Source organism: Plutella xylostella, chromosome 30 (assembly GCF_932276165.1).
Source record: "Plutella xylostella chromosome 30, ilPluXylo3.1, whole genome shotgun sequence".
Lineage (NCBI taxonomy): Eukaryota > Metazoa > Arthropoda > Insecta > Lepidoptera > Plutellidae > Plutella > Plutella xylostella.
In genome coordinates this window covers 4,989,553-5,007,609 of record NC_064010.1, presented here as the reverse complement: position 1 = coordinate 5,007,609, position 18,057 = coordinate 4,989,553, and the positions used below count along the sequence as shown (strand labels likewise).

At 35.7% G+C, this 18,057-nt stretch overlaps 2 protein-coding genes across 5 annotated transcripts in view; one reads left to right on the top strand and one right to left on the bottom strand.

Moving 5' to 3' along the window:
* The window catches only part of LOC105387862 (protein PAT1 homolog 1), a 38,472-nt gene that overhangs the window by 4,323 nt on the left and 16,092 nt on the right, over window positions 1-18,057 (bottom strand). For all 3 annotated transcript variants that reach the window (XM_048631985.1, XM_048631986.1, XM_048631987.1), the window contains 2 exons: window positions 17,839-17,987; window positions 2-104 (listed from right to left, as the gene is read on the bottom strand). In XM_048631985.1, the coding sequence (XP_048487942.1) occupies window positions 2-104; window positions 17,839-17,987 (252 nt within the window). The remainder of the gene's footprint in view (window position 1; window positions 105-17,838; window positions 17,988-18,057) is intronic.
* On the top strand, window positions 1,822-7,676 carry LOC119690408. 2 transcript variants are annotated; one of them, XM_048631983.1, is made up of 3 exons: window positions 1,822-2,204; window positions 2,508-3,192; window positions 3,746-7,676. In XM_048631983.1, exons 2-3 carry the CDS (start codon window positions 3,116-3,118, stop codon window positions 7,449-7,451), a joined length of 3,783 nt encoding a protein of 1,260 aa, XP_048487940.1. In that variant the 5' UTR covers window positions 1,822-2,204; window positions 2,508-3,115; the 3' UTR covers window positions 7,452-7,676. The 2 variants fall into 2 exon arrangements, with proteins under 2 accessions (XP_048487940.1, XP_048487941.1); XM_048631984.1 differs by lacking the exon at window positions 1,822-2,204 and having other exon boundaries at window positions 2,479-3,196.

The following is an 18,057-nucleotide window of genomic DNA, read 5'->3' as shown; positions in this document are numbered from 1 at the left end:
CGGAGCACGTGAGAGCGTGCGGCGTCCGCGCAGGGTCGACGGCCTCGGACAACATGGCGCACGCTTCTAGCACTGCCGCCCAGCCCGTGCTGTTCTGGATGTATCTGTGGAAAAAGGTGGACGTTAGTGACATAAAAAATAAAGGGTGTTCAACGCCCAAGGCCCTTATTTTAGCATACAGAAAGAAGGATTAAGGGATGTGTGAAGCTGAAAGTACATGGTGCAGCTACCGTTACGTGTATAGCCGCGTATCGACCTGTCGCACGCCTCGGCGAGACATGCCTCGGGATTGCAATTTTAAATGCATTTAAAAAGTCTAAGTTAGATTTTTACTAACAATATAATATTATGTATTAGGTATATTGATAATTGTGTATTTTATCTATGGGCCATATGTTGCCTGATTAAATGATTAATAAAAAAAGCCCTTTGTTTCAAACGGGTAAGTAAAAACGAATAGTATAACATTGACAAGGTATACGCCCATATTATATAAATTTATAAAGTATAACGTTCACTGTGTATATCAAACGGAAGGTATAATTACTAAATACATAATTTCGTAAAGGATAACGTTCAAAAAGTATAATTTGAATTGATATATCGATTAAAATGTATAACGTTCATAATATATAACGTTTATAACATATATTATTCAACGGATATAATATCATTATGTATAATGAACAAAAAAATGAATTATTATTGGAGCTATGTTGGGAGACGCTCCGCTCTGGTTTCGACGAACATGTGCACCTAACACGCTCCTCCTCGCTTTGATCGTCGTCGCACCTATCTTTAGGTTTTGGTACTAGGGGTTTTCACAGTATTTTTTCTTTTTTGCTCCAGTTTCAAATAGGTACAGTGCTCCAAAATTGATAATGCGCATAGAAATCTTTGACAGATCGGTTGTTTTCGATTATGTGACACATGATATTGAGAGTAGTAGGGATTCACGGGTTCTGGCTCACTTCCCCGCCTGCTCCACCTGCCCGCCCCTGCCCCCTCCGAGGCGCTGTCTTTGGCGATCCTGCAAAAAGCTCGCCGCGAATAAACTTTATGAAGGCAATTAGCGCCCCGCGGTTTTATTCGCGATCCGCGACTTTTTCTAATTGGAATGAATCTTATTGCGACACGCTTTCCTATTGGGTCCGACTCTTTCCTGTAGTAGTAGGGATTCACGGGTTCTGGCTCACTTCCCCGCCTGCTCCACCTGCCCGCCCCTGCCCCCTCCGAGGCGCTGTCTTTGGCGATCCTGCAAAAAGCTCGCCGCGAATAAACTTTGTATGCAAGTAAGTACCTATTGTGTAGGTAGAATATTATCGGTTGATTTTAAGCATATCTACTAACCACTCCTCCTCGCGTTGCTCGTCGTCGCACCTACCTACAGGCTTTCATTAAGTATGAGTGTGTGACTGTTATTTGAAATAACATGGTATCCAATGGATAATATTTATCAGCCTTACTTCATTCAATGCATTACTAGCGACTGTAATAATTAAAAGACATTATTACTGGTGAATTAAACATCCATCTCCGTGTCTTTACTAAATAACATAAAGCGTAAACACTTGTACGCAGTGGCTGATAGCGTTATAAACCGAGTTCTAAAAACATAGTTATGTAAAGTGAAATCAATAATTATACGTACCTACATGCAAACATTACGTTTTAATTACCTTCCTAAAGTTTTTTTCATCCACCAACGGTTCGATGCCAAGAATTTGTCCCTAAGTAGGTAATATTTTTTTGGTAAGCATCCCAAAACAATAAATAACTCCAGATATGTCGCGCTTTGGGTGTTCGATGCTAACCCTAATCAATCACTCAATATAAGTGCAAAGGTAATATAAAAAATACTGTGGGCTGGCGTCTGAAATAAAAAAACACTAGCTTGTACATACGTGTCTGCGCGAAGTGTTATGGGAATATCAATTTTATTTGTATGCCGATAAAGGAATCAATGTGGGATTTTAAAAAATGAACAAGTCTCGACCAGTTTTCACCTAACACAAGTGTGTTTGGTTTAATCTCGATAAAGATTGGGATCGTGTACAAAAAATACCCCCGAAAACCGCATTCCGCGTATATAAAACGCGCTGCATGTCAGATCTCAAACATATCAGCCTGGCTCTCTACTGAGTGAGTTTATAATTATTGTGTATTGTGCTACATAGATACCTGCAGCGTCCAGACATATGAATGTAAGTTATGTTTTGTATCTAATCACTTTCCGTTGAATATGTATAATAGTCCATTACTTTGTGTACATTGCATGTGAGTCAAAAGCACCTCAGTGTTTTAACTTACTTTTATTCTTACCCGTATTTTTTTGTGCAAGTAACACTATAGTTAGTTCTCATGGCATAGTAGGTAATTCGTTCACCCATTTCATCAGTATTAAACCGTAACTTTACGCATATCTCTGCTTTCCGCCCCCCAACATAAGATAATGTGCATCATCTATTTTTTACCGTAGTAAAACCAAGTAAATTTATTTGTTTTAGCCATCAACAATAATTGACGACTGCGACTACACGATGAAAAATTACTATTATCCGAGCCCTAGTGATGATGAAATACTATCACCATCACTTCTCCTGAAAAAACCGACTAAACGGATTCACGAAAATATTGATTCATATTTTGAAACTCCCTCGAAGAAATCTAAGAGCAAAACATTATCTTCGACGGTCGGGCGTGCTGCCTGCGGGGGTATTTCATATATATCCACCAATGAAGACGACGGATCTAAAGCGTCACACCTCATAAAAATTGAAATGTACGATATGAAAAAATTGAAAGATTTACCACCCAGCGAACATTGGAAAAAAGCTGATATGCGAATCAAGCTGTATTGCACCTCTGATCATATTCTTTTCCATGATACTAATCAACTCATGTTTTCTATAACAAAACAAATAGCTACAAAGACAGATTGCAAAAAATATTTTCTCGAGACATCGAAGTAAAAATAATAATGTACCACGACCCCCGGCGCACAGACCACACACAACTGCTACACTACCGAGACGCCCCTCTATTTCCTTCGTACTATATAAACACGCGACATTGAACTGTGACTACACTTCCCTTCTCAAACTCAGCTGCAAACATGGATCTCTCTCTCGATTCGTCAAGCTACGATGCAGAGCTACTGAAGGCTTTAGCTGACTACGAAAATCAGGAAACGTACGTAAGTGAACAGTTATTTTATTTTACTATTTCTATGTATACTTATATGTAATTTGATGAAAATAGTGATGGTGTGTGAATATTAGTGGGGAGGGGGTGGATACACGCAGTATAAATGTTTTATTCTTAAATTTGTACTCTCACAACTGTGTTTGCGTTCAATTGTTTAACAATGATGAATTTTACTTATGAAGATTTATTACTTTTAAACAAAACTTTATTGTTGGATAAATTTAATAAATACATTCGATTATGGTATATAAATGGGGTCTTACCATCTTCACTTAAAAATGATTCAAACGTGATTCCTTTTTACACCCCTTGTAAAGGACATCCTATCAACTCTTCTTTATTAAATAATACCGATGAGATAGATGGAGTACATATCATGCAAGCATATTGTAACACTTGTACAAGATCGGAGACTAGCACATCAATTTCATTAGGTAGCTACTAATAGTTAAATATCTGGATAGGACAATGCAAATATTCTGTATAAATTATGCTTTTAATGTCTATGTATTTCAACTAAGTTGTTTTTTATTCATAGATTAACTGGAAATGGAAGAAAAAGAAAATGGGGTGATGTCATCACCCCTTCAACGTCGGCCGCTGCAACGAACAACGACCCCTCCCAGGCAGCCCTCCAGGCAACACCTCTAGAAGAAGATACCCCTCCAGGCAACAAAATTAAATGTGATGCGTGTCAAGTTCACATTGGGAAGAGGTACTTTTCACGTCATTTAAATAGCAAATTACATAGGGAAAAGGTTTTAAGAAACCATGAAACATTAGAAAATGTGAAAATAATTGAAAGCGCATTTGGACAACGAGTGAAATCCTATCGTATTCAGCTCGACTCATCTAATTTAAATAGTTCTGTATCAACAGATTGTGTAATAACACCCGAGGTATACTTCGAAAAAATTAAAAATAAAATATTTAAACTACTAATGGATAACATAGATTGCCATTCATTCATCAAAGTAAATTTTGTTTTACACGCAGAATTCATTCAAATCACTAAAGATTTAGTTAATTCTTTCGATTTCCAGGGATATAATTATAGTTTTTGCAAGGGGGATGATATTGAGTTAGATTTTGAACAAGTTGTTGTTGAGTTTTCCAACAAATTAGGCGAATTCGAAAAAAAGGACAGTGGATGGAGTCTAAAAAAAATCTTATATGTTGATATGAACGTAAATAAATTTAATCCATTGCGGGGCTCATCATATATTGATTTACCAATTGATATCAAACATAAAAAAGCAGTACTAAACATAAAAAACTCAGATTATGAATGTTTTTCGTGGGCTGTGTTAGCGGGGTTATACCCCGTAAATAAAAATGCAGAGAGAGTGGCAGCATATTTACCCAACAAAAACAAATTAAATTTTGGTGACATAAATTTTCCAGTAAAACTACGAGATGTGAAAAAATTTGAAAATTTAAATAATATGAGCATTAATGTTTTTGGATTAGAATACAATAATGAAACAAAGAAAAATGAAATCATAGGCCCCTTACATTTCACGAAACATCGAATGCCTACTCATCTAAATTTATTATATTTAACAAATGGCTCGAATGGTCATTATTGCCTCATAAAAAACATGTCTCGATTACTTAGCAAGCAGATAACCACATCAAATGAAGCAATTCATATTTGTGATGGGTGTCTTTTACATTTCTCAAACAAAGAGCATCTCAATCTGCATCAAAAAAATGATTGCGTTAATATACGAACTGAATTACCTAGTGCACGAAACACAAAACCCAACTGGTTTGGAGAGCACACGAGTAGTGATAAGTTAAAATTCGATAAATATGACAGACAGATGAGAGTGCCCTTTGTGGTGTATGCAGACTTTGAAGCGTTTGTTACGCCAATACCATCATGCGATAATGATCCCGAGAAGTCGCATACAAATAACATTCAAAAACATAATGTTTACAGTTTCGGTTACTATCTAAAATGTGCGTATGATGATAAACTTTCCAAGTACCAAACTTATATGGGTGAAGATTGCCCTAACGTATTTCTAAAATATTTAAAAAAAGATTTAGAGCTCATAACTAAAAAAAATTCTTTTGTTAAATCACCTTTGCCATTGACGGATGAAGATAAACTTAATATATCTCAAAGTCAACAGTGCTATATTTGCAGTAAAGATTTAAATCATGATGCCACCATTGATCATAATTGGCACACTGGAGCTTATAGTGGAGTTGCGCACAGCATGTGTAGTTCAAAATACAATCCACCTAGATTTTTACCTGTATTTCTACATAACTTAAGCAATTATGATGCACATTTTATCGTACATGCATTAAACTTTGATTCAGGAAAAATCGATATTATACCCCAAAACAAAGAAAAATATATTTCTTTTTCTAAACAAATTAAAGTGAATAACCATAATGTTAGCTTGAGGTTTCTCGATTCGTTTAAATTTATGGCTAGCAGTCTAGATAAGTTGGCTCAAAATTTGAGGTCTGATCAATTTAATGAGCTCAAAAGAGTATTTCCAAAGGAGGACGATTTCAAACGATTAATAAAAAAAGGTATATATCCCTATGAATACACCACGTCTTTTGATAGTTTAAAATGTACATCTTTGCCTGATAAAGAAGATTTTTATAACTCATTAACTAACACAAATGTTTCTGATGAAAATTATAAACATGCCCAGGACATATGGACACATTTTAACTGTCATGATATGAGTGATTATTCGAATTTATATTTAAAAACCGATGTGTTGTTGTTAGCCGACATCTTTGAAAATTATAGGAATGTTTGTTCTAAGACGTATGGATTAGACCCAGCACATTATTTTACTGCACCGGGATTAAGTTGGGACGCTATGTTAAAGTATACACAAATTGAATTGCAGCTTTTGACTGATTTTGATAAAATATCTTTTATCAAAAAAGGTATACGGGGTGGTATTTCCCTATGTAGCAATAGATATGCGAAAGCGAATAATATTTTCATGAATGACTATGACAGTCGAGTACCACCTTCGTTTTTGATTTATCTTGACGCTAACAATTTGTATGGGTGGGCTATGTCACAATATCTTCCGACAGGTGAATTCGAATGGGTAGAAGAAAGTGTCAATTATAATATACCTGATAATTCTGAATATGGTTATATATTAGAAGTTGACTTGATATATCCTCATCATTTACACGATTCTCACTCCGATTTGCCTTTCTGTCCTGAAACAATTTGCACGCCAAACAGTAACGAAAAAAAATTAGTACCAAATTTAAAAAACAAAATAAAATATATCATTCACTATAGAAATCTTAAACAATGTATTGAAAACGGTTTAGAACTAACTAAAATTCACAGAGTTTTAAAATTCAAACAAAGTGACTGGTTAAAAAAATATATTGATTTGAATACTTCAATGAGAACTTCAGCCGTAACTGATTTTGAAAAAGACTTTTTCAAATTAATGAATAATGCCATATTTGGTAAAACAATGGAAAACATAGAAAAACGTGTGAATGTTCACTTAGTTACGCAATGGGAAAATAATGGGAAAATTCAAGGTGCACAAAGTTTAATTGCCCGACCAGAATTTCACAGTGCATCATGTTTTTCTGAAAATTTGATTGCAGTTCAATTAAATAAAACAAAACTTTTATATGATAAACCAATTTATCTCGGCTTTTGCATTCTGGATATTTCCAAAACACTGATGTACAAGTTTCACTACTCATATATGAAAAACAAATTTAACGATAGGTTAAAATTGATGTACACTGATACTGATAGTTTAATATATCACATTCAAACCGAAAATTTATATAGCGACATAAAGTCAAATTTAAAAGACTATTTTGATACATCTGATTATTCAATCGATAATCGTCATAATTTTCCACTTGTTAACAAAAAAAAGATAGGATTTTTTAAAGATGAAAATAATGGAAATATTTTCAGAGAATTTGTAGGTTTACGTTCAAAAATGTATGCAATCGAGGTAGAGAATGATTTTATTGCTAAGGCGAAGGGCATAAATAAATCTGTAACTAAGACGTTTCAGCTAAATGACTATAAAAGATGTCTATTTAATCAAACCCGAAAAATCGATTGTATGTTAAGATTTAAATCAATAAAACATGTTATATTTACACAAAAATGCTCCAAAATTTCACTGTCTCATAATGATACGAAGCGAAAATTATTGGAAAACTCAACCGATACTGTTGCCTGGGGGCATTATAAGATGTCTGAATAATTTTTTAGTTTTTGTAGTTTTAAAAATAGTTTAAGATTTTTAACATTGTTGTGTGTGTCTGTGTCTGTGCTATGCTTCTGCATATATGTTTTTTGTATTGTGTGTACTAATTATTCTATTTAGTTTTAAATAACCAATAAGCGTGTTTAGTTTGTATGTAGGTTTATTTTTAGTGTGTAGCTTAAGATTAAATCATAAAATAAATTTATATTTTTATAAACACAATCTCATTTTTCATTTATTCATTCAACGCAAATCAGCAGTACTTAGTAGACGTTACTCAAAAATAACAAATAATGCATCATTTTATTCATCCGTTCACAGCTATTATTGGTGGACCTAGTGGCTGTGGCAAAACTAACTTTGTCACAAATTTTATAAAGTATGTTAAAAAAATCTGCAACACAAATTTTTCACAAATAACTTGGTGTTATGATGAAATGCAACCATCATATAATTTATTAGAAGTTAACTACCACCAAGGATTGCCGGAACTTAACATGTTTGATGGTAAAACTCCTCATTTAGTAATAATAGATGATTTAATGAGAGAATCCGACGGAAGAATCGTAGATTTGTTTACAAAGGGCAGTCATCATAGAAACCTCAGCATATTTTATATAACACAAAATTTATTTCACCAAGGGAAAGGACAGCGTGATATTTCTTTAAATTCGAGTTATATCATATTTTTTAAGAACCCTAGAGATAAGACTCAAATACGTTATCTAGCTCGTCAAGTTTTCCCTGAGAATCCAAAATTTGTTGAAGAAGCTTATAAAGACGCCACAAAGGAAGCTCACGGATACTTAATGGTTGATCTTAAACAAAATACTTCCGACATTTATCGCCTTAAAACAAATATATTTGAACAGCAGCATTGCATAGTTTATGTACCCAAAAAAGGATTTAAATACGATGTGCAAAAACAAATACCTATCATTTCCAAATAATGCCTGGAAGAGTAACGACTCATAAACATTTCCTCACTGCATTACAAACACTCAAACCGAAGTTTCGTAAAGCACTGTTAAAAGTTTGTAGTGAAGAAGAAATTAACTGTATTTGTGAGTGTATTCACAACGTTTTAAAAGGAAAGATTCCTCTTCAAAACAAAGATTCAATTAAATTAAGAAAACATAAAAGTACTTTGAGAAAATTGGTTTCTAAAGGGAAACACCAGTTCAGAAAACATATAATTATCCAGAAAGGTGGTGCATTTTTACCTATTATATTGGGTTCTGTTTTAACCGGATTAATTAATAGTATATTACGGTGAAAACTATAATGGATAATACCAAAAAATTGTTACTTGTGGAACCTGAATTTTTAGAAAAAATTAAGCAATCTGATAAACCTGAAACGACCCTTACTCGGTTAGATGATGAAATGAATAAAATTTTAAATAGTAAGGTAGATGACCGAGAAAAATGGACTTTATACTTACAAACTCTGCAAAGATACTTACATTTTACTGAAGAAGAGCGACAACCGCTGATTACTATGAAGAACAATCTTACCGAGAACTCAGAAGAAAATATAGCGACGACAGTTACCAAATCTGAACCATTAAAACAGGACGTCAGCAATATTAATTATCCATTATCTGCATACACCCCATCACATTTACTAAAATTAATACCAAAAACTTATTTAAAAAAGGGTGAGTTGCTGCTGGAAAACATCCTGCAAAATAAAGATAGAGTTAATTGGAATGATCGCGGGGAAGTCACCATAAACAATCAACCTATACTGCATAGCAACATTGTGGATTTAATAAATGATGTGTTAAGACCGCTTAAGCGCGCGAAGCCCAGAGGTTGGGAAGTATTTAGTTCACTGCTGCATGATATAAAAGTTCCTCTATATTGCATAGGCAATCCAGCTAACTTAAATTATATAAATTCACTAAATTCAAACGAAATAAACTCCCAATCAAACACTAAAAAGGAAGAGATTAAACAAGCATCTCCTGAAACTGAAATTCAGGAAAACTATACACCGAAGTTAAAAAATATTGGAAAAATTAGTAAGAAAATAGATTGGGAACGATGGACCCCGTACTAGAGATCAACGATATATATTATAATGTATCCCACCCAGCTGGTTACAGCAGTGTCGATAAATTAGCTAAATCTATGAAGGGAAAAATGAAAAAAGAGGATGTGAAAACTTGGTTAGAGGCACAGGAAACTTATACTTTACACAAACCACTTATCAGAAGGTTTCCTAGAAATAAATATGTGTTATCAAATTTTAATGAACTTTGGCAGGCTGACTTAAGTGATATGCAGTCTTACAGTGAATATAATGATGGTTTTAAATATTTGATGTGTGTAATCGACGTTTTCAGTAAATACGCATTTGTTCGTCCAATGAAGAATAAAAATGCTGAAACCTCAAAACAGTGTTTTGAAAGTATATTTCATGCAGCTAAAGCAACTCCTCGTCACATACAATCTGATAAGGGTTCTGAATTTATTGCTAATAGTGTGAGATTATACTTTAAAAGTAAAAATATTAATTATTATACCACTAACAACCCCGATATTAAAGCTAGCATTGTGGAAAGATTTCAGCGAACACTAAAAATGAAGATGTGGCGTTACTTCACACATAAAAATACATATAGATATATTGATATCTTACCAGATTTATTGCATTCATATAATCATAGTTTTCATAGAAGTATTAAAATGGCTCCTTCTGATGTTACATCTGAAAATATTATGACTGTATGGCGCAACTTATACCATACAAAAAGTGCTGATAAAACTCAAAATAAACCTAAATACCGTATTGGAGACTACGTTAGAATAACTAAATACAAACATATATTTCAAAAGGGTTATGAAACAAACTGGAGTGATGAGGTATTTCAGATATTGACTATAATACCTAGATCACCATGGGCAGTTTACACTTTAAAAGATTTACAGGGAGAGGCAATTACCGGTACGTTTTATGAACGCGAGTTACAAAGAGTGATTTATGACCCCACTCGTCAATATAAAGTAGATAAAATAATTCGTTCACGGTATTCTGGTGTCAGAAAGGAAGTGTTAGTGAAGTGGAAAGGTTATCCAAATAAATTCAACTCTTGGATAAAAGCATCCAATTTAGAAAAAATATGATGGAAGAAAGTTTCTATCTCACATTGTTGAGTAATAGCTCAATGTCTTATTTTCCGCAAAACACCACAGCTAATTTTTCAACTATGTTACCCAAAAGTATCAAGTTAGAAGGGGAATGGGTAGTGGGGTTAGTTGAATTTCATTATCCTTGTACTATGTTCAATGTGCAAGAATATGAAAACGTACTTTATATAAAGAAAAATGTAATGATTCCCGATGAAGAAACAATGACGTCAGTAGAGTATAAGTCTCATATTCCAGCTACTAACTACGAAAGTATTGATCAAATGATAAATGCATTAAATGAAAATTCTTTGATAAAAAATAACGTTACATTTTCATACGATAAATCATCGAAAATTGTACATCTTACTGATCACAAAAATGAAACTAAATCAATAAAGTTGACTCCCAAACTTGGCTTACAACTTGGATTTGAACCGTATACAAACATGATTTTAAACTCATATGGAAAATATCCCTACAACTTGTATTTAGGGTTACCATCTCAACTTTTTGTATATTGCGATATAATTGATCCGCAAATGGTCGGTGATGTTATGACGTCTCTGCTAAGAATAATTCCGTTAGATCCTATTAAATATATATACGGTGCACATAGGATGCATACATTTTCACCCGCTCATTACTTACCCATTATGCGTAGGGAATTTGATACAGTAGAAATTGATATAAGAACGAGCACAGGTGGAAAGATACCATTCCAGTTTGGAACTTCGTGTGTTAAATTACACTTTAAACGAATAAAATGAGTCCACAACATCCTTGTCCATATGAAAAATATTACTCACATCAAGCTGGAACAGGAATAGGCATTGTTTACAAAGGTGTACCCCACCAACGAGGACATGGGATAGGTAGCTTTTTAGGTGGGCTATTTCGATCAGTTCTACCTTTATTGTCAAGTGGTGCAAAAGCAGTAGGAAAAGAGGCCTTACATACCGGTGTGGGAATTTTATCAGATATGATAAAATCACAACCATTGGAAGAATCTGTTAAACAACGTCTGAAAATGGCTAGTGCTAACTTGAAAAGGAAGGCTGACTCTAAAGTTGATTCGCTTATGTCTGGCTCGGGGTATAAATTAAAAAGGCTTACACAACGACCAATCATTGCTTCAAAGACATCACAACGAAGAGGTACAAAAAATAAAATCAACAAACGCAAAGTTAATGATATTTTTTCATAATAATAATAATAATAATGTCGTTTTTACACAATAATTCCTGTGAGTGCACAAAATCTGAGTTAGACTTATTTGCTCTTCCATCGACACAAACAAGCATTGAAAGTGGGTTATGGGTTCACTATAAACCAATATCATCCCTGTCCGACGATGGACCCATTGAATTTCAAGTACCCGGAAACGGAGAAGACTATGTGGATTTGAGTCATACGCTACTACACATCAAAGCAAAAGTATTAAACCAGGACTCATCTGTTGTTACTGAGTCAACGAACGTGGCACCAGTAAATAATTGGCTTCATTCCTTGTTTAGTCAGTTGGATGTTTACTTAAATCAGAAACTCGTATCACCACCCAACAATACTTACGCATATCGAGCGTATATAGAAAATTTATTGAACTATGGTCCAGCTGCTAAAGAGTCCCATCTTACGTGCGGTTTGTGGTATGGAGATACCTCAGGTAAAATGGATTCAACTGATGAAGGAAATAAAGGTTTTATTAAACGCAAAGAGTTGGCCAAACAAAGCCGGGAAGTGGAAATGCTTGGTCACGTGCATGCAGATATATTTAACCAAGAAAAATTTTTAATCAACGGTGTTGAAATGCGCGTCAAATTAGTGAGGACAAAGGAAACTTTCAACCTTATGAGTACAACATTAGATGCTAAATTCAAAGTTCAAATCACCGATGCAACTCTCATTATTCGTAGGACACGTATAAATCCATCTGTACTGCTGGCCCATCAGAAAGCTTTGGCCACAACTACAGCTAAATATCCGATAACACGAGCTGAAGTTAAAGTTTTAACAATACCTGCAGGAGTTCAAGGAAAAACGCTGGATAATATATTTTTAGGGCAAATACCCAAAAGATGTATAGTGGGTTTTGTAAACAATATTGCTTTCAATGGTAGTCTGAACACAAATCCTTTTAATTTTCAAAATTATAACATTAACTCTTTTAGTTTGTACGTTGACGGACAACAAATTCCTTCTAAAACACTTCAGCCCTCATTTGAAAATAAAGTATTTACCAATGCTTACCATACTTTGTTCTCTGGCACAGGTATTCACTTTTTGAATGAAGGTAACTCTATATCTAGGGAAGATTTTGCTGACGGTTATTGTTTGATGGCATTCGATTTAACACCCGATTTATCGGCTAATAATAACTCACACTGGAATCTTATAAGGCATGGTAGTCTTAGATTAGAAGTGCGTTTTGATACCGCTCTTACATCTACCGTTAATTGCATAGTGTACGCTGAATTTGATAATGTTCTTGAAATAAATAAAAACCGCGATATAACTGTAGATTATAATAGTTAAATTGAAGTAAGTTTACCATGTATAAAAGATAGAAACTTAATATCCTACTCTTCATTCATAACCATCTGTTTACAATGGATACTCAGCAGATTAAAAACTATTTAGTGGAAATAAGCCCATATTTGATGCATAATGTTTTTGCAGCAAACAGAATTCCACTAAATGTGAGCAGACCCTTTTTTGCAGTAGTTAACTTAGATCCTGACTCAAAACCAGGCTCTCATTGGGTAGCTATTAGTATCGATAGCAATGGTTTGGGGGAATATTTTGACTCATATGGACGTAATGCGTCTAGCTATCATAAATCATTTTTAGCACGTAATTGTCACAATTGGTATTACAACTCTAAAATACTACAAAATTATTTTACAACTGTTTGTGGTGAATATTGTTTAGTCTATCTTTATTTTAAATTTAAAGGATTGCCAATGGAAACTTTTCTTAACTTGTTTACTGAAGAAACTATGTTTAACGATTTACTGGTAAGAGAAATGTTTAATAGTATTTTTTAAAATAAATGATAGTTATTTCAGACCTACTGATTTTTATTTTCCATAATTATACCTACTAACTACCTAACTATATCCCTATTCTATTTTAGTATATGGGTTAGTAAAAGAAAAAAGTTTTACTAATTTACATCAATTTAATGAAATAATTAAAAAAGGGTTGGACTATAACTAAAATTAACATCTAAAGTAAACGGAGACATTTCTTCTGATTCTTCACTCCAAACAATTCTCAAAGGGTTGAATCGCAGAGGCAGCATGGGTGGACTCAGCATAGGTGAGTACGAGGATTGCTCTTGTCGGCGTTCATAATCCAAGAGGGCTTCTATTAATGCGGCATCGAACACGGAAGAGTGTAGTGTATAATCCATGGTTGGCGGCAACAGAATACAGGGGCGTCTCGGTAGTGTAGCAGTTGTGTGTGGTCTGTGCGTCGGGGGTCGTGGTACATTATTATTTTTACTTCGATGTCTCGAGAAAATATTTTTTGCAATCTGTCTTTGTAGCTATTTGTTTTGTTATAGAAAACATGAGTTGATTAGTATCATGGAAAAGAATATGATCAGAGGTGCAATACAGCTTGATTCGCATATCAGCTTTTTTCCAATGTTCGCTGGGTGGTAAATCTTTCAATTTTTTCATATCGTACATTTCAATTTTTATGAGGTGTGACGCTTTAGATCCGTCGTCTTCATTGGTGGATATATATGAAATACCCCCGCAGGCAGCACGCCCGACGGTCGAAGATAATGTTTTGCTCTTAGATTTCTTCGAGGGAGTTTCAAAATATGAATCAATATTTTCGTGAATCCGTTTAGTCGGTTTTTTCAGGAGAAGTGATGGTGATAGTATTTCATCATCACTAGGGCTCGGATAATAGTAATTTTTCATCGTGTAGTCGCAGTCGTCAATTATTGTTGATGGCTAAAACAAATAAATTTACTTGGTTTTACTACGGTAAAAAATAGATGATGCACATTATCTTATGTTGGGGGGTGGAAAGCAGAGATATGCGTAAAGTTACGGTTTAATACTGATGAAATGGGTGAACGAATTACCTACTATGCCATGAGAACTAACTATAGTGTTACTTGCACAAAAAAATACGGGTAAGAATAAAAGTAAGTTAAAACACTGAGGTGCTTTTGACTCACATGCAATGTACACAAAGTAATGGACTATTATACATATTCAACGGAAAGTGATTAGATACAAAACATAACTTACATTCATATGTCTGGACGCTGCAGGTATCTATGTAGCACAATACACAATAATTATAAACTCACTCAGTAGAGAGCCAGGCTGATATGTTTGAGATCTGACATGCAGCGCGTTTTATATACGCGGAATGCGGTTTTCGGGGGTATTTTTTGTACACGATCCCAATCTTTATCGAGATTAAACCAAACACACTTGTGTTAGGTGAAAACTGGTCGAGACTTGTTCATTTTTAAAAATCCCATATTGATTCCTTTATCGGCATACAAATAAAATTGATATTCCCATAACACTTCGCGCAGACACGTATGTACAAGCTAGTGTTTTTTTATTTCAGACGCCAGCCCACAGTATTTTTTATATTACCTTTGCACTTATATTGAGTGATTGATTAGGGTTAGCATCGAACACCCAAAGCGCGACATATCTGGAGTTATTTATTGTTTTGGGATGCTTACCAAAAAAATATTACCTACTTAGGGACAAATTCTTGGCATCGAACCGTTGGTGGATGAAAAAAACTTTAGGAAGGTAATTAAAACGTAATGTTTGCATGTAGGTACGTATAATTATTGATTTCACTTTACATAACTATGTTTTTAGAACTCGGTTTATAACGCTATCAGCCACTGCGTACAAGTGTTTACGCTTTATGTTATTTAGTAAAGACACGGAGATGGATGTTTAATTCACCAGTAATAATGTCTTTTAATTATTACAGTCGCTAGTAATGCATTGAATGAAGTAAGGCTGATAAATATTATCCATTGGATACCATGTTATTTCAAATAACAGTCACACACTCATACTTAATGAAAGCCTGTAGGTAGGTGCGACGACGAGCAACGCGAGGAGGAGTGGTTAGTAGATATGCTTAAAATCAACCGATAATATTCTACCTACACAATAGGTACTTACTTGCATACAAAGTTTATTCGCGGCGAGCTTTTTGCAGGATCGCCAAAGACAGCGCCTCGGAGGGGGCAGGGGCGGGCAGGTGGAGCAGGCGGGGAAGTGAGCCAGAACCCGTGAATCCCTACTACTACAGGAAAGAGTCGGACCCAATAGGAAAGCGTGTCGCAATAAGATTCATTCCAATTAGAAAAAGTCGCGGATCGCGAATAAAACCGCGGGGCGCTAATTGCCTTCATAAAGTTTATTCGCGGCGAGCTTTTTGCAGGATCGCCAAAGACAGCGCCTCGGAGGGGGCAGGGGCGGGCAGGTGGAGCAGGCGGGGAAGTGAGCCAGAACCCGTGAATCCCTACTACTATTGAGTCCTATTTCTTTCGAACAAGGTGCAAAATGCAAGTGTTATTTTTAAGGCTCTTACGATTTAATGATTCGGATGTGAAAATCTGCATGTGCATTATTAATTTTGGACAAGTGTATATCTCCTTTCTTTCTAAGTTTCTTTCTGAGATAGGTACTTACTTAGCATGAGGTGCGTGTAACGCATGCAGCAACGTCAGATGCGTCGCGCGGCGCGCCACGGCGGGCAGCGCGCGCAGCACGCCGCGCCACGTCGCACGGTACATGGCGTTGTGAGACTCTAGATACCCCACTGTTAGCCCTTTGTTTTATGTACTTATGTAGTTTTTCGGTCCTTTATCCACATGTCTAGATTGTCTAGTGGGTGCGCAGTTTTACTTACTTAGCGTTAGGTATGTGTAATGCGTACCGTAACGCTAGATGCGTTGCTTGTAGCGTATTTTGTCTTTTTCGCTCTAATTTTAAATGCATTTTTGCCTTTTTTGCTCTTTTTCCATATGTCTTCCTTAGTAAGATGCCTAAATCTACTACCTAAGTGTCTCAATAGCTACTTACTTAGCATGAGGCGCGTGTAACGGTTCTACCTTTTTTGGCATAAGATTTTTTTGCCTAATCTCGTATTGCATAGTAACGTTTTGTCAAAGTCTCGTTACGCCGAAAATCGTATGGCATAAATCTCGTTTAGTAAAAAGTTATTTCGCATAACATTGTTTAGCCTAATAATGGTATGGCCAAATCTTGAATAGCCTAATAATGCTATGGCATAGGTTTATACAAAGTAATAATATTCGTTTGGCTTTAACTTTGATGGAGCGTCTCTCTACATAGCCCAAACTGGTGCCTTGTATTGTTTCCGCTGTTTGGAAAACGCTTCGCTGCGCTCCGCTTTGGTTTTGATGAACATGTGCACCTAACACGCTCCTCCTCGCTTTGCTCGTCGTCGCACCTATTTTTAGGTTTCGATCTCATGGGGTTTGTAATAATTATATTGGTCGTTAACTTTCGATTTTTTTATCATACAAAATCGTGATTTTCGGGATGTAGGAGAAAAATACCACAATTTGTACATTTACTACATACTTAATATATTATTTATTAATATAACATTAGGAGAAACAAGATTATACATAGGTATAGACGAACATAAATTTGAGTAAACGAAACTTGGTGTTTAAAGATTGTGCCTAAAGAGTTTTAGACGAAACGAGCCTTATGCCACATAAGTCTTGGCAAAGTGATGGTTCGGCCAAAAAAGTTTAGACCATACGAGTTATGCGAAATGAGTTTTGGTCAATAAAGATTATGCCAGATGAGCGGAACCCGCGTGTAACGCATGCAGCAACGTGAGATGCGTTGCGCGGCGCGCCACGGCGGGCAGCGCGCGCAGCACGCCGCGCCACGTCGCGCGGTACATGGCGTTGTGCGACGACTCTAGATATCATCCCTCTCTATGTATCTATTTGCCCTTGTTTTATGTACATGCTTATGTAGCTTTTTCGGTCATTGGCATTGTTTATCCTCATGTCTAGATTGTCTCATGGGTGTGTAGATCTAGCGTTCGGCGCGTGTAGCGCATATAGAAACGTCAGAAGCGTTGCGCGTCGTTTATTTTATCTATTTTGTTCCAATTTTTCTTCTTTTAAATGCATTTTCTGTTACTCTTGTATCAAATTTATCTCCTTAGGACGTGGAAAATAGTCCAAATCATCTACTTACTTAGCATGAGGCGCGTGTAACGCATGCAGCAACGTGAGGTGCGTCGCGCGGCGCGCCACGGCGGGCAGCGCGCGCAGCACGCCGCGCCACGTCGCGCGGTACATGGCGTTGTGCGACGACGGGAGGCACAGGAAGCGGGATATTAGCACCTGTGGGGGGAGAGGGGGGTGTGAAATGTTTGTTAAGACTGTCTCTTCCATCCGAAGCTGTGGAGTCTAT